At 49.8% G+C, this 23822-nt stretch overlaps 1 protein-coding gene across 4 annotated transcripts; it reads left to right on the top strand.

Moving 5' to 3' along the window:
- Positions 1–27: 27 nt before the first annotated feature.
- Elmod3 (ELMO domain containing 3) lies at positions 28–23712 on the top strand. 4 transcript variants are annotated; one of them, XM_027948905.2, is made up of 12 exons: positions 28–129; positions 879–1158; positions 6490–6567; positions 7112–7181; positions 11360–11428; positions 12473–12564; positions 14181–14304; positions 14499–14621; positions 18744–18874; positions 21936–22012; positions 22257–22384; positions 22817–23712. In XM_027948905.2, the coding sequence occupies exons 2-12, from the start codon at positions 1105–1107 to the stop codon at positions 23014–23016; spliced, it is 1146 nt and encodes a 381-aa protein (XP_027804706.2). In that variant the 5' UTR covers positions 28–129; positions 879–1104; the 3' UTR covers positions 23017–23712. The 4 variants fall into 4 exon arrangements, with proteins under 4 accessions (XP_027804706.2, XP_027804708.2, XP_027804707.2 ...); XM_027948907.2 differs by lacking the exon at positions 28–129 and adding an exon at positions 172–714 and having other exon boundaries at positions 14184–14304; XM_027948906.2 differs by lacking the exon at positions 28–129 and adding an exon at positions 173–714 and having other exon boundaries at positions 21939–22012.
- The last annotated feature ends 110 nt before the right edge of the window (positions 23713–23822 follow it).

Below are 23822 nucleotides of genomic sequence, written 5' to 3'. Positions count from 1 at the left end.
TTCCGGCCCCCGGTAAAGGCCTGGCCGCGCGCCGAGCTCGCCGCTTACCCGGAAGGGCGGCTCGCAGCCGAAGCGGCGTGCGCCTGCGCGGAGCAGACCGAGGGCGCCGCTTGGGGCGCGCGGACCCCGGTGAGCGGGCGGCGCTGAAAGGAGGCCGGGCCGTGGGGCCGCGCACGGCCGGGAGGCGCGCACCCTGACCGAGGCCGGAGCCGACGGGCTCGGGGACCGAGGCCAGGGCCCGCCGCCCGCGAGCAGACGCCGAGCCCGACCAGGCGGCCTGGCCGAGGGCGCCGTGAGCCGCCTGCCCGGGCCTTCCGGCGCACCGCAGGGCGACTCAGCCCCTGTACCGCCGCCTGCAGGCCAGGGAGCGAACCCGCCCCGCGGCGCGGGCCTAGGGGACTAGCCGAGTTCCTAGGGGCCGTGCGATGGGCGTCCGCGACGTCCAGTCACGCCTGAGGTCGGCGCCGTGAGGTGACCGCGGTGGTGCAGGGCGTGCCGCAGGTGGCCGTGGCTGCTTTGGACAGTCCACCTCCCCGGGGGCCGGACCAGGCTTTGTCAGACCCGACACGACCCGTGCTGGGAACGAAGCAAAGCTGAGGCTCAGAGCCGGGGCCGCCGGCGCTCCGCTCCCGGGTTAGCTGGCCCGGTCCCCAGAGCCGCAGGTCCAGAAGTCACCCCAGCCCAGAGCCGTGTCGCCACCCTCCGCGCGCCGAGGTCTGTCCCCGCCTCTCCACCGGTGGCCCGGGTCGTAGGAGGCTGCCTCTGGCTGCTCGTTTATTCAAATAAATTCACATCTGCTTAAAGATTTTAAGTCTCTTTTTTTCTCAGTAGAGGCATAACTGAACCAAGAGGCTAGCTTTCTCTTCTGTGTTTTGCAGAGCCGAGGCATCACAGCCTCAGAGACTTCTTCAGGACTCACAGAAACCAGCGACGCCCTGGTGATGGCACAGTGGGACTGTTTTCTTCCTCCGGGTCTGAATGAGCGCAGGGAGGAGAGCCAAGGTAGAACCGGCGGACCTCTGGCTGTCCTGTAGCATCATCAGACCTCCGGGAACCCCTTTTTGAGCCCAAGACAAAGCTCGCGGGAACAAATGATTTTGAGTCATGAATGAAAAATTTTGCTCTTTCTATAATGAAAAAGAATTAAAAGACTGGCAGGTAAGCATGCCTTTGGGGAAAGAAGATGTCGGTTACAGATATGTTGTTAATAATGAGACAAGATATCAAAGAATGTGAAGTTTTAGAAATACTTAGGGAAAAAAATCTCATAGCTTTTTGTCCTGTTAAAGGAGATCCTGGGCTGGGGTGTTGGTCAGTGACAGAGTGTTAAACTAGTATGCAGGAGGCCCAGGGTTCCCTCTCCAGCACTACAGAAAAGGAGATTCTGTTCACCTCTGCATCATCTGCCTTTCCTGAAAACTTGATTTCTAAGTGGCTTATGAAAGTTTATTTTTGTTTGCTTGGGTTGGGAGAAAATTTCATTGAGAAATCCCCCAAGAAGTCTGCAGCTCATCAGTATGACATACCTTACTGTCCTCCTCCCTGTCAAATACTGCTTGCCTGATTATCCTCAGGCCTCTTGGTTCACTGTGCTGTATCTTCCTTGGGCTTGACAGCGAATCCTGCATTCTGTACCTTTCCTTCCACCTTATCTCCAGAAGAAATGGTCTTCAATTTAGCTTGTGGGATTCAGTGGCCAGAACAAGGACACAGTTTTGCTTTGAAAATCTAGGAAAGTTTCCCCACTGTAGGAAGACAGGTGAGCTGTTCTTCCAGAAGGAGGTCTCTGGACATAGAGGTGCCTAAAGTGTAGAGGAGAAAGGACAGGGTGAATCCTGGGTATGTAGACTCCTGCAGGGAGTTGTTTAGCATCATGAATCACAAAATTTTTTTGAAGCAAGATTTCTTTTTTTTTTAATCTTTATTTATTTAAGTGAAGCAAAATTTGAAGAAAAAAATTTAGTTACATATTTCATACCTTTGTGCTGTGTTAAGAGGTGTGGGATCAGACACAATGGCGCACACCTATAATCCCCAGCAACTCAAGAGGCTCAGGCGGGAGGATCGTAAGTTCAAGGATAGCCTCATCCACTTAGTAAGGTCTTGTTTCAAAAGAGCTGGAGATGTAGCTCAGTGGCTAAGCATCCCTGGGTTCAGTCCCTAATTCCAAAAAAAAAAGAGGGCAGGGTGGCAGGGAAGCATCAAAGAAATGTAAGAGAAGATCCCTGTGTGGGCCTTTTACTGGGAACTTTGTGCAAGGGCCAGAGGAGAAGTAAGGCACCATTATAGCCCCAATTGGTGAAGCAGGCCACTGAGACACTAGAACCCAGCTGGAAGGGATACCAAAGGCAGAGGTGGGGTACATTCTGCACAAAAACCAGTCGGATCAAGGGTCGAAGGTCAGGAGAGCAACTGCTGCAAGTGTGTTGGCTGGGTTGCTCTGGACAGTGACACATTTGACACAGGCCAGTTTTTTTTTTTTTTTTTTTAATTTTTTTTATTGTTGGTTGTTCAAAACATTACATAGTTCTTGATATATCATATTTCACACTTTGATTCAAGTGGGTTATGAACTCCCATTTTTACCCCGTATACAAATTGCAGAATCACATCAGTTACACATCCATTGATTTACATATTGCCATACTAGTGTCTGTTGTATTCTGCTGCCTTTCCTATCCTCTACTATCCCCCCTCCCTTCCCCTCCCCTCCCCTCTTCTCTCTCTACCCCCTCTACTGTTATTCATTTCTCCCCCTTGTATTATTTTCCCCTTTCCCCTCACTTCCTCTTGTATGAAATTTTGTATAACCCTGAGGGTCTCCTTCCATTTCCATGCAATTTCCCTTCTCTCTCTCTTTCCCTCCCACCTCTCATCCCAGTTTAATGTTAATCTTCTTCTCATGCTCTTCGTCCCTACTCTGTTCTTAGTTACTCTCCTTATATCAAAGAAGACATTTGGCATTTGTTTTTTAGGGATTGGCTAGCTTCACTTAGCATAATCTGCTCTAATGCCATCCATTTCCCTGCAAATTCTATGATTTTGTCATTTTTTAATGCAGAGTAATACTCCATTGTGTATAAATGCCATATTTTTTTTATCCATTCGTCTATTGAAGGGCATCTAGGTTGGTTCCACAGTCTTGCTATTGTGAATTGTGCTGCTATGAACATCGATGTAGCAGTGTCCCTGTAGCATGCTCTTTTTACGTCTTTAGGGAATAGACCGAGAAGGGGAATAGCTGGGTCAAATGGTGGTTCCATTCCCAGCTTTCCAAGAAATCTCCATACTGCTTTCCAAATTGGCTGCACCAATTTGCAGTCCCACCAGCAATGTACAAGTGTACCCTTTTCCCCACATCCTCGCCAGCACTTGTTGTTGTTTGACTTCATAATGGCTGCCAATCTTACTGGAGTGAGATGATATCTTAGGGTGGTTTTGATTTGCATTTCTCTGACTACTAGAGATGGTGAGCATTTTTTCATGTACTTGTTGATTGATTGTATGTCCTCCTCTGAGAAGTGTCTGTTCAGGTCCTTGGCCCATTTGTTGATTGGGTTATTTGTTATCTTATTGTCTAATTTTTTGAGTTCTTTGTATACTCTGGATATTAGGGCTCTATCTGAAGTGTGAGGAGTAAAGATTTGTTCCCAGGATGTAGGCTCCCTATTTACCTCTCTTATTGTTTCTTTTGCTGAGAAAAAACTTTTTAGTTTGAGTAAGTCCCATTTGTTGATTCTAGTTATTAACTTTTGTGCTATGGGTGTCCTATTGCGGAATTTGGAGCCCGACCCCACAGTATGTAGATCGTAGCCAACTTTTTCTTCTATCAGACGGCGTGTCTCTGATTTGATATCAAGCTCCTTGATCCATTTCGAGTTAACTTTTGTGCATGGCGAGAGAAAGGGATTCAGTTTCATTTTGTTGCATATGGATTTCCAGTTTTCCCAGCACCATTTGTTGAAGATGCTATCCTTCCTCCATTGCATGCTTTTAGCCCCTTTATCAAATATAAGATAGTTGTAGTTTTGTGGATTAGTTTCTGTGTCCTCTATTCTGTACCATTGGTCCACCCGCCTGTTTTGGTACCAGTACCATGCTGTTTTTGTTACTATTGCTCTGTAGTATAGTTTGAAGTCTGGTATCGCTATACCGCCCGATTCACACTTCCTGCTTAGCATTGTTTTGCTATTCTGGGTCTTTTATTTTTCCATATGAATTTCATGATTGCTTTCTCTATTTCTACAAGAAATGCCGTTGGGATTTTGATTGGCATTGCATTAAACCTATAGAGAACTTTTGGTAATATCGCCATTTTGATGATGTTAGTTCTGCCTATCCATGAACAGGGTATATTTTTCCATCTTCTAAGATCTTCTATTTCTCTCTTTAGGGTTCTGTAGTTTTCATTGTATAAGTCTTTCACCTCTTTTATTAGGTTGATTCCCAAGTATTTTATTTTTTTTGAGGATATTGTGAATGGAGTGGTTGTCCTCATTTCCATTTCAGAGGATTTGTTGCTGATATACAGGAATGCCTTTGATTTATGCGTGTTGATTTTATAGCCTGCCACTTTGCTGAATTCATTTATTAGCTCTAATAGTTTCTTTGTAGACCCTTTTGGGTCTGCTAGGTATAGAATCATGTCATCTGCAAATAGTGATAATTGACACAGGCCAGTTTTGAGGGGAGGGGGTTCTGGTCAGCCGTGATATGCCTGGGTTGCCATTTTTTTTTTTTTTTTTTTTTTTTTTATTAAAGGCATAGGGCTGGGGTTGTGGCTCAGTGGTAGAGTGCTTACCTGGCATGTGTGAGGCACTGGCTTCAATTCTTAGCACCACATAGAAATAAATAGAAGGCCACCAACAACTAATAAAATATCTTTAAAAAAATAAAAATAAAGGCATAAACACGAGTTTATTTAGGAAGATAGATACACATTCAAGAGAGAATGCATGGTGTCTCAAGGGTGAGAAGCCTGGGCTGCCATTCTTGCTTCCAGGACATAAAGAAGTCAAAGCTGTGTGTAAGGAGTGTTAGTTACCAAAAATTAACAGGAGGGTTAGAGTAACGGGATAATTTAGGATTTCAGGGCCTTGACATAAGTGTTGATTTCTTTCTTTGTTAATTGTTTTCTTTTAATTACTGTTTTTTCTTTAATTTAGAGAAAACATTCATGTGGTTCGAATCTAAATATTACAGGGGATATACATATAGTGAAAACTAGCTTCCATCTTTGTCCCCCACTATTTGGTTTTCCTGCTTGTATGGATCTATCTGCCTCCTGGGGTGTAACTCTGGACATAGTCATTCAGAGGTGCTTATGGGTTTATGAAGACAGTGGCGAGGTGACCTGCACAGTCTGCTCTGCCTTTCCTTGAGAAGCCGTGGAGATGGCCCCACCAGGCATCCTCCTCCTTCTTCACAGTCTTGCATGTGTCACTGGATTCCTGGGCAGTAAGTGTCTTAATCAGTGCATTGGTGGACTCGGAGGGTCCTTCAGGCCCTTGCTATTATGAACGGTGCTGCAGTGAGTGACACTGTCAAGGTACATGTTGTTTTGCACAGGGATGAGTGTCTGGTGCGTGAGGCACTAGAATTCAGGTGCCAAGCCGGGGTGTGTGGTGTGTGGTCTGGTCAGTGCCGTCAACTCCCTTGTGTGGGCGCTCTAGCCAACAGTCTTAGCAGACTTTTTTGTTGGCTGGTTGTTTGTTCGTTTTGAGGGCAGTGGCTGGGCTGGAAACTGAACCTAGGGCCTTCCACATGCTATGCAAGGGCTGTGTCACTGAGCTCCAGCTCTCACACTCTGATCTTTGATAATCTGACAACTGCAGCATTATCTCTAGAGTAGTTTTAGTTGGCATTTTTCTCATGTGGAAGTTTAAGCATTTGTTCATGTTTAAGGATGACACGTTTCCTTTTGTGTAAAATGTCCAAATCCTTTGCCTTTTTCAGGTGAGTTTAGTTTTGAGGGTTGTTTTGTTTTGTTGTTGTTTTTTGATTTTTTTTTTTTTTTTTTTGATCCCAAGAATTAAACTCAGAGGCACTCAATCATTGAGCCACATCACCAGCCCTATTTTGTATTTTGCTTAGCACCTTGCTGTTGTTGAGGCTGGCTTTGAACTCAAATCTTCCTGCCTTAGCCTCACAAGCTGGTGGGATTACAGGTGTGCACCACAGCACCTAGCCACTGCCGCCACCACCGCTGTCGCCATCGTCGTCTCCTCCTCCTCCTCCTCTTCCTTCTTCTTCTTCTTCTTCATGCTATTGGGGCTCAAACCTGGACCTTGCACACAGTAGGCAAGAGCTCTTCCACCACACTATCTCCCCAGCCTGCCGTTTTTCTTCACACCATATTAAATAGAAGTTCTTCATGACAGTTCCCTGGAGTTCATGTCTTTTGTGATTCTTGGTAAAGGTGCAGCATTTAAACTGTGGTCCTTGGGGAACTGTTATGTCCTAGGAGATTGACCCTGGCCTGTCTCACAGGTTAAAAGAGTATCTCCTGGGCATTCTGCGGCTCATGACAAGAATGGTGGTGCTCTCATGGACTTCAGAGGAATTCCTGTACGTATCACCCACGCTCGGTGCCTCCTGCCAGCACAGGCCTTTGCTCCATGCTGCTTTATAGGCCAGTGCTGTGCTGGGCACTGGGGACATGGGCTGGCATAGGTGCTGCCCTCCAGGGGCTCACAGTGGAGGTGGGGGTGCAGACAAGCCACACTACTTCTGTCTAGTAAGGTAGCTGCTGTAGGAAGCAGAGTGTAAGGCAGTGCAGTACAAAGGCACTCTGTAGTCTCAAGGTGTTGTATGAATGTCTGTTCATTCACTATCAAAGAACACATGCACTTGTCCCCACATTGCCCAGCTTCCACGTTGTAATTGGAGCTTTCCAGGCACTCCTTTAAAATATACTTTGGGGCTATGGGAGCTCAATCTTCAGCATGCACCCCCTACCCCCCAAAACAAAAAAATTTAATCCACCTATCAGTGGATCACCAGAGCCTCTGGCCTCCAGTTTCAAGGATATTCAGTGTGAGTGGGTGGGAAATATTTGTGTGTGTGGGGCACATGGATTCTGCCCTCTCTCTAAAGGTGACCTGCCCCACAGATCTCAGCGTTGAAGACTCATGATGTTCTCCGGGCCCTGACGGCAGAAACTAATGGATGGGAGCCAGGTGGTAAGGACTTCTCGGGGCCCTGGAATCGGGGTGGGGCCTAAGCCAGACCTTGTATGGATCTATCATTTATCATTGGAATTTCTTATATTCTTTATCCTTCAGAATTTTGTGGATTTATGTTCCTCAAGGATAATTAGAATCAATACTGGATCAGGAGTGAGTTTCTCTGCTACTAGTTCACTGTGTGCCTCTGGGAAAATCATGTAATCTCTGCCTAAAGTAGAAATATTGGTCTCTCTCATCCTCAAAGGGATAGTGCAAAGATGAGTCCACATTTGTGAAAAGGTGTTGGAGTAGTCTCCTGTTTTATCTGCTTTCCATGGTACTGCCCTGTACTCTATAAAGTTCATTCAACTTGCTGATTTATTATGGAGAGAGATCCTCACTAGCTCAGAAGCAGCCATTGTGGAGTCATATGTCTAGTTTAAATTCTGGCTCTCTCACTTACATAACCTGGAGGAAATCACTTAACCTTTTTAATCCTTTCCTCTAACGGAGGTGGGGGTGGGTGGTGGCTCAGTGGTAGAGCCTAGTATGTAAGAGGCCCAGCACTGCAGAAATGAAAGAAAAAATGAACAGATTGTGTAAGAATATGTATGATGGGAGTTTTGTAAGGATTAAGTGAGATAATGTAGATAAAGTGCTTTATACCAAAAAATATGGATTGTGGTAAGTACTCATTGGTATGTGTTGTTAACTTTAAGTCTTACACACTAAAATATAACCTCCAGAAATATGGAGCTTTTATAAATATTGTAATGTAGAAAAATTATTTGGGCATCTACAAAGTTCTCTTAATAGAATATCATCCATACTGTATGGTGACAAACCCAACATTAGTAAATAACTTTTACCTTAAATACCAAATATTTTATAATTAAATTTTTTGTGCCAGATACTTTTTATCATATTTTAAAAGTTTTTCATATTGTTCTTAGCTAATTTCAATTACACAGGATGACTAAATCAACAATTTTGTTTCACTTATGAATACATGGAAGAGAGGCAAAATAAAGCAGACACTTCAAAAGGAAAAGCACCTGTACTAATCTAAGCTGAACCAGTTCCCTAAAGGTCTGCTCTTTGCCCTGTGGTGTTCTGTTGGTCAGGATTTTCTCTGGAAGCAGGAGGGTCTCTAAGAGGACTGGAAAAGCTCTTAAGTGGTTTGGGTGTTATCTCCAGTTTGTAGGTGCTGGCCTGGTATCTCTAGTGGGTTTCAGTGCTTGTGTTTGGTTTTCCCCCAGGGTTGGGACGGAACCTAAGGCTTCACCCGTGCCAGCCAGGTGCTCTACCAGTGAGCTGCATCCCAGCCCTTGACACTGCTAGCCAAGAGCTAGTACTTTCTGTTGTCTAACCTGTGGTGACAGAAAATCCTTACCCCTTTGCTGCTGAGCTCTCTACTCCTTGCTCACAGGCTTTGGTGAAGCATTTATGGGTAAGGGAACACAGGGTGAAAGATTGATGTCAGTGCTTGGAGGTGAAGGTCTGAGGGTGAAGAATCACAGCCACAGGAAGGTGGGGATAAAGGTGGGGACATTCGCTTAGACCATAGGCATTCCTTGTGGTTGTTCCATTTCTCCCTTTCTGGCTAGTCACTTTGTTCCTCATTTGATCTCCCAGGGGCCCTGCATGCTAAAGGCAATTTTTGTTTTGTTTTTTTCCTAATTAGGTATATATGACAGCAAAATGCATTTTGATTCATTGTACACAATATTAGCACAACTTTTCATTTCTCTGGTTGTACACGATGTAGTGTTGCACCATATGTATAGTCACACATGTACCTAGGGTAATAATGTCCATCTCATTCCACCATCTTTCCTGCCCAAATGCCTCCTCACCTCCTCCCCTCCCCTTTGCCCAATCACAGTTCCTCCATTTTTCCCATGCCCAGCCCCCGTTATGGATCAGCATCCACTTATCAGAACATTCATCCTTTGGTTTTTTAGGATTGGCTTATTTCCCTTAGCATGATATTCTCCAACTCCATCCATTTACCTGAAGATATCATACTTTTATTCTCTTTTAATGCTGAGTAATATTCCATTGTGTATATATATCACAGTTTCTTTACCCATTCTTCTATTGAAGGGCATCTAGTTTGTTTCCACAGATTAGCTATTGTGAATTAAGCTGCTATGAACATTGATATAGCTGCATTACTATAGTATGTGGATTTTAAGTCCTTTGGATATAAACCAAGGAGTGGGATAGCTGGGTCAAATGGTGGTTGCATTCCAAGTTTTCCAAGGAATCTCCATAACTGCTCTCCAGATTGGTTGCACCAATTTGCAGTCCGACCAGCAATGTATGAGTGTGCCTTCCTCCCAACATCCTCATCAAATTTATTGTTGTTTGTATTCTTTATTTTTAAAGCTTCCAAGGCATGTTACCATTTCTTTTTTTTTTTTTTTTAAGAGAGAGAGAGAATTTTTTAATATTTATTATTTTAGTTTTCGGCGGACACAACATCTTTGTTTGTATGTGGTGCTGAGGATCGAACTCGGGCCGCACACATGCCAGGCGAGCGCGCTACTGCTTAAGCCACATTCCTAGCCCCCTGTTGTTTGTATTCTTGATAGCTATGAAAGCAAGTTTTATTTTCTTGACCATCCAATGTCAAGTATTTGTGTGAAGTTGTCTGCCTTGGAAGCCCTCAGTCTCAGTGTCTGCTGCCTCAGACTGGAGGTGGCAAAGACAGGGTTTCCTTGAGGTCCCCACAGGCGGGCCCATCTCACCTGCTGCCACTGCCCGCAGTCGGCTGTGCCTGAGCCCATGTCTGTGTCAGTAGTAATAGCTAGTGTTTACTGAACCCTAACCTTTGGGCTGCAGCACTCTCCAGTGGCTGCAGAAGAGGTACAATTGACTAAGTAACTCATCCAAGAAGCACAACCAGTGGGCCATGGGGGTCTCACCTTTACACCTCGTCTGGCTGTCAGGTGTGCTTTCAGCCACTCCTCTCTGCCACTGTCTCTTCTCACTTTCATTAGCATTTGGTAGCATTTAACCTGCAAGTATACTTATTTCTTTATCTATGTTTCATTACTGTCGTGAAATAGCTGAGGCTGAGTGAGTATAAAGAAGAGAGGTTTATTTTGGCTCAGCTCTGTTGCAAGGTTGAGGATGCCTCTGGTGATCGCCTTGCTGGCAGGCCCAAGATGGTGTGGGACATATCAAGGGAGGAGATCGGGATCACACCTGTGTGTCTCCTCTGGCCTCTCTTATAAAGCCCCTAGTATTCAATCTTGGGCTCCACCATGATGTCCTTATTTAATCCCAGTCACCTCCTGAGGATCCCACCTCTGAGTAGGAGAGTCAGACTGTGTCCCCACTCTTAACCACTCACAGTAGAATTGAATCTCAACACTGGAAGGGTTCTACTCAGGAACACGCTTAAGCCATGTCCAAACCATAGTACTCTCCAGATAGTTCCTCACCACATGAGGGCCTCACCGACACCGTGAGGCAGGAGGAGCCATCCTAGCCTACCTGTGGTCCTTGCTGTTGTTAGTGAAGTCTCCATCCTTCATGTTGTTGGTTGATGTCACACCTAGAAACTAGAAACACTTGTGACAGAAGGTGCCCCAGCAGTTTGGGCTAGAGTGGCAGCTGTGGTTTGGAGAGAAGACTGTGTAGTGGCCGCTGCCCTTTTGCTCCTGCTTTCCACTGTCATGGAAGTACATTAGTTCATCTGGCATTTGCAGAGCCCCTGCCATGCGTGTGGCACTGTGCTGGGGTCTGGCGAACCCTGCCCTGTGACTCACCGCCCAGCGGGAGACAGCTAGGACACTATGGCGAGCATCAGGTCTCCTAGTCCAGACCTGAGGTCAGAGGAGCTGTCAGGGAGGGAGGCGCGGGAGCCCACCTACAGTGAGAGGAGCTAACCAGCAGGGATCTGAGCTTCCTGGCTAGCAGTCTGGGAGGACCCAAGGGCGGAGAAGGCAGAGCGAGTTGAGGACCCAGCTGGTCCCCAGGCAGCAAGGGGGCAAGGCTCTGGACTGTGAGGGATTCACGTGTGTCCCGCAGAGGGAGGACTTTCTGTGGGGGTGGTGGCCTGGAAAGGCAGCTGGAGGACACCAGTGCTGCCTTCCAAAAGCCCACTCTGGCAGGCCTTGGGAGCCGGCAGCCCATGGCAGGCAAGCTGGCCCTGTCTCAGGAGTGCTCCCTTTGTTTTGCAGTCGTGAGTCCAGAGGTGCTCCAGGCCCAGGAGGAATGGGAGGCCGTGGACACCATCCACCCCGAGGCAGGTAAGCGAGGGCACCTAGTAGTTCTGGGGCTCTGGGATTAGGAGATGATTCCTGAGTGTTCTCGTTTTAGCAGTATGACATAGAATAAAATCTCTTTCCAAACCCAAGGATGGTGATGTTCTACCTCCAGGGGAATGGAGATGAACACCAGGGCTGCCAGCACTGCCTGCCATCCACCTAGCCCTGAGGGAGGCAAGGAGGACCCTGAGTAGGGGCAGCCTCTGCAGGGTGTGGAGGATAGGGCAGGCAGCAGGGACCCTACACAGGATGGTCAGGTCGTTCACTATTCAAGAGGGCTATGGGGACAGGGTAAAGCCATCTATGGGAGTGCTCTGAGGTCTGGGAACAAATGGCCCCAAGTCTGTTTCTGAGAGGTCCAGATAGAGGTGTGGGAGGGTCGAGCTAGAACCTGGACCTAGCCTGAGCTCCATCAAGCTCCTAGAGAGATGCGACAGGGAATAGCATTAGCCATCTCCTCTAGGGAGAACGGTAAGCTAATTCCTTGCAGGCTGTAACAGGATAGGAGAAGGGCCTGCACGGTGTGGGAAGGACAGAGTAGAAATCAGGAATGCCCCTGAGCAAACCTGGAGCACACTCCCTTGAGGGTACCCACTCCAGGCAGTGACTTACTCCCTCAAAGATGGGTAGAATTTGGGGACCCTTGCAGGTCACCTCTCTCTCTACTCAGTGCAGAGGGCAGCTAGCAACTCTGAACAGTCCAGTCCAGCAGGTAAAGCCAGCTCCTTGAAAGAGGAAGGCAGGGACTGGGGATGTGGCTCAAATGGTAGAGTGCTCACCTGGCGTGCACGAGGCACTGGGTTTGATCCTCAGCACCACATAAAAATAAAGATATTTTATTTATTTTAGTTCTAAAACTAAAAAATAAAATAAAATAAAGAAAGGAAGGCTGTGGCTGTGGGTGTCTGATGTTCAACTAGAAGCCAGTGCTTGGCTCCGGGGTGACAACCAGGAGGCTCTAGGTAAAGGTCTGCGGACAGAATGACGACTGTTACAAGTCCTCAAGTATCCTCCCTTTTGCCACAGAAAGCTGGGGCTGCTCAGACCAGCCTGGACAGCTCATCTCCTTTGGGGAGGCCCTGCAGCACCTCCAGACTCTGGACCTCTCTTCCTTCAAGGTAACAGGGAGGGTTGGGCTCTCAAGAAGGCTCCTGCTTCCCAGGAGCCGAGTTCCCCTCCCTCCAGGATAGGGCCCTGGGCCAGCAAGTTGGAAGCTTCCGTGTGAGGGCCTCATCTCACCTAGGGAACACTGGAGCACAGGATCTCAAGTGACCAGGGCCCATGACTCATCAGGGCACTGGTAGCTTTGTGGGACTGTGCCTGTGGAGTTCCTGTGGCCCTGTCCTTCAGGGGCCTGTGCAGCTGTCCCCTGCTCTTCCCTCTTAGTGATGGGAGGTGGTAACCAAGGACCAGGAAGCGCCTTGGGGAGGCAACACAGCTGTCCAAGGAGCTGAGTGAGTCATAGCCAATGGAGGCAAGCTCCCTGAAGGATCCAGGAGCCACTTAGGAATCTTAAGTGTGGGAGGCCATCCTTGATCGTGATTTGAGTTACCTCCCTGGCTGGGCGAGAGGCGCTTAGGCACATCTTGTGTCCAGAGCTTTCCCATCCTTCTCAGGTCCGAGGGCTTGTCTGTGTGGAGGTGTGCCTGGCCACCCAGTCATCGCCCCTGACCTTGGGACATTGCCCCCCCCTAATCTTCATTGGATGGGATTTTCCCCAGAATTTTTTGTTCCCCAATAAAAGTCCACTCCCTGGCGTGTTCTCACTCTCTCGCTAGCCTCTTCAGTAAACCTCACTACCACAATAGGTGGCTGGAGGCTGGAGCTAGGAGAAGCTGTCCTGGATCTGGTTTAAAGGTGATTAGAGTCTGTCTCTTTAATTCAAAACTCCCTAGCGATTTCTCATATTCTGAACTTTCATCTATGAAGCCTGTGCTGGCCGCCAGCTAAACTTAAGAAATATGTGGGGTTAGAAAAGGAGGGAGTATGGGGGAATCTATGCTGGGCTTTCTGGGACATCCTGAGTGTTTAGCAGTCAGTTGAGAAGAAGGCAGGTGCAGATCGTCAGCATGGAACCTGGCTCAGGAGTTGTGGTGGTCAGTAGAGTCCAGAGAGTCAGAAGCTACCCAGATTGGAGTATCCCCAGGCCGGGGCTGGAGGTGGGCTCAGTGGTAGAGCATTTGTCTTTGCCTTGCGTGTGTGAGGCCCTGAGCTCCACACCCAACCCCTCAAACAAAAGAAAAAAGAATGTTCTAAGGCTAGCAGCAGTGGTCCTGACCATAAGGAGCCAGCACAACCTAGCTTAGGAGGCGCTGGTCATGGCCAGGGCTGCAGCCACACCTCAGAGGCTTCTCACACCAGTGAGTCCCCATTAAGCCCCTTGTAAAGGGTAGGGGCAGCCCTGCTGGGAACCCTGGCCACCTTTTTGTCTGACTACATGGGGATTCCTCAGAGCTGGGCATCCCAGGAGTCACTGGAAGAGCTAGTGCTGGAAAATTCCAAAGGACCAAGTGCACAGAACTGGCAGGGAATGCCAACCTCAGGGCGCCTCTTTCTCCCTACAGAGAAGCTGGAAGAGCCGCTGGGAGGCTGGAGGGTTCTTGGCAATCTCTGCCTTCTTTCACTTCCCAGAGGCAGATGCTAACTGGGAAGCCAACTGACCCCAGATGATGGTCAGTTCTATAAGGCAGGCTAAGCTGGCCCTCTGCCCATTACCTGTAATCTTTCTCCCCAGAAGAGAATACAGCCAACTGTTCGAAGGACTGGGCTCGCCGCCCTCCGGCACTGCCTCTTTGGACCTCCAAAGCTCCACCAGGGCCTTAGGGAAGAAAGGGACTTGGTCCTGACCATTGCCCAGTGTGAGTGTCGGGACTGCCACAGGGCACACACTGTCTGGGTGCTGGGATAGAGCACTTTGCCACTCATCCAAGGCCGGGCCAGGGCTCTTGCATGCACCTGAGGGCAGATGGGAGCTGGAGCTGAGAGGAGGGTGTCTTGAGTACCCAGTCCTCCCACAGGATAGTCGGCAAAGTATTGGTGTTTTGGGGGACAGGTGGCCTGGACAGCCAAGACCCAGTGCATGGCCGTGTGCTCCAGACCATCTACAAGAAGCTGACTGGCTCCAAGCTGGACTGCGCCCTCCGGGGAGACCACTGGGAGGACCTGGGCTTCCAGGGTAAGGAGACATGCACTTTCCCCTTGCTTGCCCCTGGTCCCAGGACCAGGGAAGAGGCTGCGCCAGCAGTGTGAGGCAGGATGGGGGAGACACCTCAAGGGCACAGCAAAGGCAGAGGCCGAGGTCAGGAGGGGAAAGACCCCAGGCGACCCTCAGGAGCGACAGGACCTGGAATAGGATTGATTTGGGTTCTGTGCTCTTTTTCTAGTGAAAATCTTATTATATATTTTTAAAATTAAAGGAAGATGATCTCACTTGTTTGGGGTGATACATTTGTGGCATGTTTGGGAATCACTGGGTCAGTCTTGAAGCAGGGGCCAAGGGGCAGTAATTAAGTTGCATCTGTGTATCTTGATCCCTTGCAGAAAGTAGGGTATCTCTTTTATAGCCCGAAACCATGAGCTACCAGTAAGTCAAAACATAGCAAAGTAGGAAGTGCACTTCAGAGTATAGTAGTACACTGCTCAAGAAAAATGGGAATTAAAAAGAGAACTTAATATGTTGTATAAGAATAACAGCGTGTGCTTATCAGGAGGTGGGTTACGTAGCAGGGTTTCACATGGGAAAAGCATTTCTTATGTGAAATGGAGTCTCGGGGTAAAATGGAGTTTGTTTGGTCAAGGCACATATAGTTTGACCCATAACAATACTTTTTTTTCAAAATCATATCAGGTTATATTTGTATGGGATAGCAAATGACCTTAATTAGAAAAGGCTTTACGTATCCACACTTGGTTATAATCTGGTGGTAGTGGCAGTGTGTTTAAGCCTGTTTAGCTTAGTTGTCCTTCCTGCGTATTGAGAACCACACCAGACAGTTGATTGCTTCCACCATCAAACATGATGTCAAAAACTCTGGAGGGAGGGCTGGGGCGCAGCTTGGTGGTGGGGCGCTCACCCAGCGTATGGTGGCCCTGGGTTCCCTTCCCAACACAAAAATAAGCCACAGGGGCCTTGGCGTCCCACCCATGCACCTACTTGCTCCTCGCCTTGTTCTTCCCTCCTCGTATTCCAGGACTTCCTCTCCTAGTCTCCTGGGAAGAAAGTTTAGAGATTCCCTTCACCTGAGAATGCCTCCATCTCCCCTCCTCGGAGGTCTGTGGGTGCCAAGGTTAGCCTGTTTCTCCTTCAGCTCTTGAAGGCGCACTGCTTCCCTCTGGCCTCGTGGTGTCTGGTGAGAAGTCCACAGTCCACGGGTGCTTGACTTCCTCCCCTATGACTAAGAAGTGTGGTTCTGTCCATGCTTCCTAGATCTTTTGTCTGTTTGTTTGTTTGTTTGTTTTTTAATAATGGGGATTAAACCCAGGAGTCGCATCCCCATTCCATTTTTATTTTTTATTTTGAGACAGGGTCTTGCTAAGTTGCTTAGGGCCTTGCTGAATTGCTGAGGCTGGCCTTGAAATTGCAGTCCTCCTGTCTTGGCCTGGTATTACAGGTAGGCGCCCATCATGCCTAGCTTTTGTCTTTAAATTTCAGGATTTTGACCAGAACATGCTTGGGGTTAGCTCAACTGCTTGAATCTGTCAGTTTTGTCCTTTGTGAAATTTGGTAAATTTCCACCCATGATTACTTTGAATACTTCTTCAGACTTTGTCTTCTCTTGTGCTCAGACCACAAAGTTAGACCTTTGCTGCTGTTGGGTTTTGTGGTTGTGGGCATTGAACCCAGGGCCTCGCACTGCTAGGCAGCTGTTGTACCACTGAGCCACATCCCCAGTGCTTTCTGCTCATTCTTTAGATCTTTGTTACAACCTAGTAGATCTCCCAGGCTTCATTCATTTCTGCTCTTTCCCCTGTACTCTTGCTCAGATGGGGTAATTTTATTTGTTCCACCTTCATAGTCACTGATCTCTCATTCTTTATCTCCAATGTTTAGATTTATTTGATGTATTTTTTCATTTCTAAAGTTTCCATTTGTTTTTTTCTTATTAGTATTTCTTCAGTGGAACTAGAGGCGTAGCTCAGAGGTGGGGTACGAGCTTAATGTGCACAAAGCCCTGGCTTCCATCCCCAGCACTGAAAAGAGAAAAGGCAAAGTATATTCATTCATAATGGCTCTTGAGAGGCAGAGCTGCTGTGGTAGTTTTCTGCTGTTGCTGTGACAAATCTCCAGTTTCGTAGCTTGGAATAACACAGCATGTTCACTGTCCTCTGATTCTGCAGTCCAGAGGTCCCACGCAGATCAAGGCTTCATGGGCAGCCCTCCTTTTTGGAGGCTCTAAGGGAAAATCCACTTCTTGTCTTTCCCATTTTCCAGAGGCCTCCTGCATTCCTTCTTCTCAGAGCCAGAAACAGCTCCTATGAGCTACCCTCTCTCTGGCCCTGTGCTTGTGCCTCCCTCTTCTGCTCTTAGGGACCTTTCTTACCACACTGGGCCCTCCCCGAGAGCCCAGGAAAGTCACCTGCTCTGCTGATGAGCATCTTAATCTCTTTCCCATGCAGTGTATTCGGAGGTACTGGAGATGGAGGTGTGAGGCATTCTTCTGCCTACAATGGCTGCTCTGAAAGCCTTGCCAGGTCACCCCAGCTCTGTGTCACCTTAGCATTGTGTCTATTGAGGATCATTTCTCATGCGCACTAAGGATGAGAAATTAGATCATCCTGTTCTCAGCTTCGTGTGTAGTTTTCTGTTACATCCTGGACATTTTGAGTATTGTGTGAAGACACTCTGGATCTCATTTATATCTCCCATTCTAGCAGGCCTCCTCGGATGCCATGCCAGTGGGGAAAGGAGGGCTGTCACCTCACTGGGTAAAGCCCAAGTGTCCCTTTGGGCCTCTGGACAAAACTGGCTGGGAGGGGCAGGAGTACTTCACAGCTACTTTCACATGACCTCCACTGACTGTGCAGAGAGGGCAGGGTTGCTCCTTACCACTGGGAGAATAAAAGTGCCTCGTTACAGACAGGTCAGGGCAGAAGTTCAGGCCCCTGTGGGGCCTTTGCTGAGGAGTAGGAGTGGGGACATGTTTCTCTGTCCTGTTTGGCTGGATAGGATGGTTATTATCTAAAGTGTTATGTCTTGGCTAGGCGTGGAGGTGCATGCCTGTAATCCCAGCAGCTTGGGAGGCTGAGGCAGGAGGATTATAAATTCAAGAGCAGCCTCAGCAATTTAGCAAGGCCCTAAAAGCTTAATGTGATATTATCTCAAAATAAAACATAAAAAGTGCTGGGGATGTGGCTCAGGGGTTGAGCACTCCTGGGTTCAGTCTCTAGTACCAAAAATATAAATAAATAAAAATAAAATGTTCTTTCTTGCTAGGCTGCTCCTCTCCTGGCCCTTTAGCCAGAACAGCAGGCTTTCTTGGGTCTTTCTCTATTTGTGCTATCTTAATCTGTTTTCTGTTGCTATAACAAAATACCTTCTTTAAAAATGGAAGTGAATCTGGCTCGTGAGTATATTGGCTGGGAAGGTCAAGAGTGTGGCATCCCGTCTGCTGGGCCTCTGGCTGGGGCCGTCCTGCTGTGACATGACATGGCAGAGGATAGCACATGGCCTGACAGAGAAGTACATCCCCTGAGTCGCTCCTCTTCACGTGAAGCTGCCAGTCCCTTCGTGGAGGCCCCACCCTGGTGGCCTCATCGCAGCCTGGTTACCTCTCAAAGGCCCTACCACCCAAAGCCACCAATATATGAATTGAGGGTTAAGTTTCTAGCACATGAAATTTGGGGCATACATTCAAGGCGTCGCATGCTTCCCTTGGCATTTCTGGGTTGCCACTCTTCTCCAGCTTTTGGATGAAATATGTTAGGCAAAAAGAAACCCAAAAACTTCACCACAGTGTCGTTCCAGGATTTAGAGCGCTGGCCCGGCGGAGGTGCCTGGCTGTTGCAGCTGTTCTTGTTGGAATCACAGGGAGGGTGTGTTACTCATCTCCCTGGGACCAGAAGTTCAGATATGTCTTGTAAAGGCTCTTAAGTGCCTCCAGAGGGCCAAGCAGGCAAGAGAAAACTGCTGTCGGAGGTGGCCCCCAGCATGCCGGGGGACAGGCCTGGGTGGCCCTGGAGAGCCAGCGGAAAGGGGCTGGTGTAGGGCAGCTCCCCAAGCAAGTCCCTGGAGGTCAAGGGGTCAGGGCTTGGTTGAGCCCACTCACCATCATGTCGAATTTTCTCATGGCTGTTGTAGGAGCGAATCCAGCCACAGACCTTCGAGGGGCGGGCTTCCTTGCCCTCCTGCATTTGCTGTACCTGGTGATGGATGCAAAGACCTTGCTGATGGCCCAGGAGATTTTCCGCCTGTCTCGTCACCACATTCAGGTGGGCTTTGGTGGGAAGCCAGAGGAGAGGGCTCTGGAGCAAGGAACTGAGCAGGCGGGAGGACTTCGCTGGTTGAGACTGATGCTAAGGCTCTCGGACAGTGAGTCAGACCCTGTCATACGATGTGTTGGAGTCTGAACTCCACCACTCATTAGATGTGGTCTCGAGCAAGTTCTCAGCAGTGTGGAGCCTTGGTCTCCTCATCCGATGATGGGGATCCCAGCAACTGGATCTGACTCCTTGAGAAAATTAAATGGGACTGCACACAGAGCACCGGACACACACGGGAAGGCTGTTCACCCTCTGCGCCCTGAGGAGACCCTTGCTCAGGGTTGGTGGCTTCTCCTGACCCTAAAGGCAAGGAGTCAGCCCTCAGCTGACCCTGTACTCACCACCAGGGTCCTGCTCTCTGTCCAGCCCTGCCTTCTGGGCTTAGGGCTGATGGTTTCCTAAGCAGTGATAGGAGGTAGTCCTTCCATTTTAGAGGACGAGTTTGACCTGCTTCCTTCCCTCGTCTAGCCCAGGTTCCTGGGAGCTGGGGCTCACTCACCGCTGCATAGAGGTCGTTCACATCCCATGTTAGTCACTTCTCATGGAGCTTGGGATGCCTCAGGAGCAAGACAGGATCCCCTGCAGAGCTGGCATGACGTAGGCTTAGTGCCCAGGTCCATTAGAGCGTGAGAGGCGGCAAGTGCTAAGAAGGCACAGTGGGGTGGGTCAGAGAGGAGTGGTGACAGGATCCCACAAAAGGTGAGCCAAGATGTCACCAAGCCTTGAAGGAGGTTGGGAAAGGACACTCCAGGCAGAGGGAGAATGGCAAGGAAACCAGTGGGAGTGGGAGGGACACAGGAGCGCAGCAAGACTTGGCCCAGAGGTGGCAGCCAGATGCCACAGGCCTGCCAGCCACAGGAGGGGCTCCAGGTTTTCCCTTGAGTCAGATGAAGAGCGGCTACAGGTTTTGAGCAGCTGTTCTTACCGTTAAATTAAGGTGAAGGGTAGTGTTCAGGGAGAGCTTTCTTCAGGTCCAGGCTGGCGGTGATCGGGGCTCGGGCTGGGGGGTCTCTAGAGGAGATACTGATTATACAGAAGTCAGTGTGGGCATAAGAGTGTAGAGCAGCTGTGTTGAGGGTCGAGCAGGGTTAGGGCTAAGAAAACAGACAGTGGGGTTGTTCAGTACAAGCAGCTGAAAAGGAGAACAGGGCTGGGGTTCTATTTTCCACACCTACTTTTAAAGGTCCCTCAGACTTGGAAGTGGCAGTGTTAGTAAGCAGTTGGATATATGAGTGTGGAATTAGGGAGAGGGCTGTGGGCTAGACCTGTGGCTCCAGAGGTGCCCTCCATCAGCCTTCCTGGGACTTGTTAGAAATGGACCTTCTGCGTCCTCCCCAGACCTCAGGAATCAGAAACTCTTGAAGGGGCCAGGACCCCGTGTGCAGGACACCGTGTGCGAGGGATCCTGGGAACCCCTGGTAACCTCCAATCCTGGGAACCTCCAATGAAGGTGGTTGTCGGGGTGAGGCAGCCTAAGCCACTGCAGCATGAGTGGGCAGCGCGGGATGAAAGCAGGACAGGAGCCCAGGGATGGGTGCCACTCTGGAAGCCAAGTGGAGCAGGCCTGAGCCACCTGGGCTGATGGTGCCGACTACGGAGAGGAGCATCTGCAGTGTCTGGGTTTGTCCCCGGGGACCTTGGTGTGAGCATTTTCAATGAAGGTTAGACACAAAAGACCTTGATTTAGATTGGGTGTAAGAGGGAATTGGAGGGATAAATTGGAGATGGTAAATTAGACAACTCTTTCAAGGAATTTTGTCACAAAAGGGAGCAAACAAGGCATGGTAGTGGGAAGGATACTTTTCAGTAGTTTTTATTTTCACATAAGTCCAAATACTTGAAATTTGCAAGTGGGCAATATCATCTGATGACGTGGCAATGAAAGTTGGGGGCTGTGGGAGGAGCATGTACAAGGGTCTGCAGAGCAGAGGTGCCTCCCCTCCACACCCGCGACAGCAGCACTGTGGGCACACAGCCAGGTCCGCGAGTCAGTGAGTGTGGGAACACGTGCTGTTAATGCGCAGCAGCGGCATGCTAGAGTAGGGAGCACGGAGCACTACTGTTCTGCCAGGGACACGGTGACAGGATTTGGGGAGTTGAGGAAGGGTGAGAGGTGTGGACCAACCAAGGCTTAGCAGAGGCTCGTGGGGCTGGGGTCCAGAAAACCAGTTGTGACCTGAGGGTCTGGGGAGAGGTGTATGGCCACTGCAAGCAGAGGTGCGAAGACGAGCTTGGCCTCAATACATTCAGGATATATAGGTGGCCAGGCATGGTGATGTACACCTGTGATTTCCCACAGTTCAGGAGGCTGAGGCAGGAAGACCTCAAGTTCAAGGCCAGTCTCAGAATTTTAGCAAGACCCTGTCTCAAAATCTCAAAAAAGGCTGGGAATATAACTTAGTGGTAAAGTGCCACCCGGTTCTATCCCCAGTACAATAAGTAAATAAATAACGAGGTAGGGCAGCAAAGCTGTGTTGGAATGAAGGGAGCTGTTGGGACCCCACACACCCTTAGCCATCAGGTCACATTGTCTTAAAGAGGCCAAGTCTAAATAATGCACTTTAATTTTTATTTTGAAATAATTTTAGACTTAGAAATTGAAAAAGTAACCCAGAGTTCCCATATATCTTTCTCTTACCATCCGCTAGAAATAACCTTGTATAGTCCTAGAACCGTTATCAAAACTAAGAAAGTATTAGCTGAACTACAGCCTTTGTTCAGTGTTCTTTCTGTGTGTGCTGTGCTGGGGTAGCAGCCTGGGCCTCATGCTGGCTAGGCAAATGCTCTGCCACTGAGCACACCCCAGCTACGGAGCACATAACCTCAGTGGAACCCTGGTTCCCTGCCTTAGGAGAGCCGCTCAGAGCCACTGACCTCAGTGTTCTCACCTGAAAGATGGGACGACAGCATGAGCAGCCACCTCAGCCTCTGACTGCCTCTGGCCAAGCTGGGCTCAGGGTAAAACAGGGTGAGGCTGGGCAGCCACTGACCCGCTGCCCCTCCATTCCAGCAGTTTCCTTTCTGTTTGATGTCTGTGAACGTCACCCGCATCGCCATCCAGGCCTTGAGGGAGGAGTGTCTCTCCAGGTGAGGCCCAGCTGCAGCTGGTTAGTGTGACCCTGCTAGTCCTGGAGAGCCTGGGCAGAGTCCCTGTGCACCAGTCTCCAGCCACCTCTGCTCCCCGACTTGGCCCAGGGGCAGAGCTGCCTCGAGACCAGTGGGAACTCTGGGTTTGGCTGGCTCCTCTAGGGCTCCCTGGAGGGAGGACGGGAGGGTGCCCGGGTGTCTACCTTCGTCTGTGGCTTAACTGGCCACCTCCCTGTTCCCGTAGGGAGTGTAACCGGCAGCAAAAGGTCATTGCCGTGGTGAACAGCTTCTATGCTGCCACTTTCCTCCGCCTCGCCCACGTCTGGAGGACCCAGCAGAAGACCATCTCAGACTCTGGCTTTGTTCTCAAAGGTGTGCTCTTTGTCCTGGGGAGCTGCAGCCCCTGAACCATGTCTCAGGTCCAGAGACCCTGGTGGTTTCTGCTCCAGGCTGCAGCTCCCTCTCCTGCCCCCACACAGCAGCCACCCTCCAGGGCCTGCTGCTCTGAGTTCTATGCCACCACTCCCTTCCTTCCTGGCCATATGCCTCTGGGGGTCACATTTTCTGAATCAAACATGGGAACCAAGGGTCCAGCAAGGGACTGACTCTTGAGAGCTAAGACCAGCTGGATAAGGCAGCACATGGGCCTGGGCTCTCTTGGTACTCTCCGTCCTAGGTGGTCTTTCACGTTGGCCTCCCTGGCCCAGGGGTTAGGAGTGCTCACTGGAGCTGCTAGGCTCAACGCCCTGGCTGTTGGGTACCCAGAGCTCCTTGAGCTTTCTTTTCCCCAATCCTCTCCTCCAGATTTGGAAGCGTTGGCCAAGAAGAGCCCACGGCGGCTGCTCAAGACCCTGGAGAGCTACCTGGCCCGGGCATCAAAAGGACAGGCCTCCTTGTTGGCACAGAAGTACCCTGGGCCACAAGCCCCTCGCGCCTCAGATCTCACCTTCACAGGTGTGTGTGACCTGCAGCCCCACTCTTCTGAGGGTGCAGGGCTGATCTGAGCCTCCCAGAGACCAGCTGATAGAAAGACTCCCAGCCTGGGCCACCAGGCTTCCAAGGACACATGGCAAACCACGTCTAGAGCCCCCTGGCCAGGCCAGGCGCTTTCCTGCCTCGGCAAATGAGGTGGGAAGCTCCTGGGCCTGGGTACCCTCACCAGTGGGAGATGCTCCGCTCCAGGCGACTAGACCTGACTGCTCCCTGCAGACCTGCCTCCGGAGCAAGTAGAGTCCTGCCATCCCACCCGTGCTCCCGCCCCCAGGGCTGCATCCCAGCATCCGTGGCAGTGAGTGGTGCAAGGCACAGCAGCCCATCTTGGGTGCCATGCTCCTCCACAGCACAGGAGCTTGCCAGGTGGAGACAGCTGGAGCTCTGGTTCCCTGGCAGCATTGGGCCCTACCTCTGGGTCAAATCCCAGGGGGAGGAGCAGCGATGACAGCCAGCAGGGGGCAGCACTGGCATCTGGCGCAGCTCCTCCCCAGGCCTCCCCTCCCCTCTCAGTTTGTGGTCTAGAGATGGGCATTGGGCTGGTGGCCCCGGCTGCCCCATCCCAGCTGCCCCATCCCAGCTGCCCACCAGCTAGGGGCTTGTCCTGGGAGACTGTACGCTTCCTCATGATGGTTTTCTGTCCTGAGCGAGGAAGGAGGAATTTGCTCACACACCAGCACTTCTAGAATAAAGCAGTTGCTCCAGTTGGAGGGTCTGGTCCCCACCATATCCTTCCAGGACCCGTCTTTCAGGGCCTTCCTGTGCCTTGTCCCAGGTCCCAGTTAGAGCCCTGCAGGTGGAAGCACGTGGCCCAAGAAGG

Source organism: Marmota flaviventris, chromosome 14 (genome assembly GCF_047511675.1).
Source record: "Marmota flaviventris isolate mMarFla1 chromosome 14, mMarFla1.hap1, whole genome shotgun sequence".
Classification (NCBI taxonomy): domain Eukaryota; kingdom Metazoa; phylum Chordata; class Mammalia; order Rodentia; family Sciuridae; genus Marmota; species Marmota flaviventris.
Note: the sequence above shows the minus strand (reverse complement) of the source record. Positions and strands in the feature narration are given on the sequence as shown.

Bases quoted from the DNA above. Each gene is read 5' to 3' on its own strand.
- Elmod3 (XM_027948905.2), top strand. From the start codon at position 1,105: ATGAATGAAAAATTTTGCTCTTTCTATAATGAAAAAGAATTAAAAGAC. The intron at 6,568-7,111 runs GTACGTATCACC...CCTGCCCCACAG, and splicing joins TGGACTTCAGAGGAATTCCT to ATCTCAGCGTTGAAGACTCA. The intron at 18,875-21,935 runs GTGGGCTTTGGT...CCTCCATTCCAG, and splicing joins TGTCTCGTCACCACATTCAG to CAGTTTCCTTTCTGTTTGAT.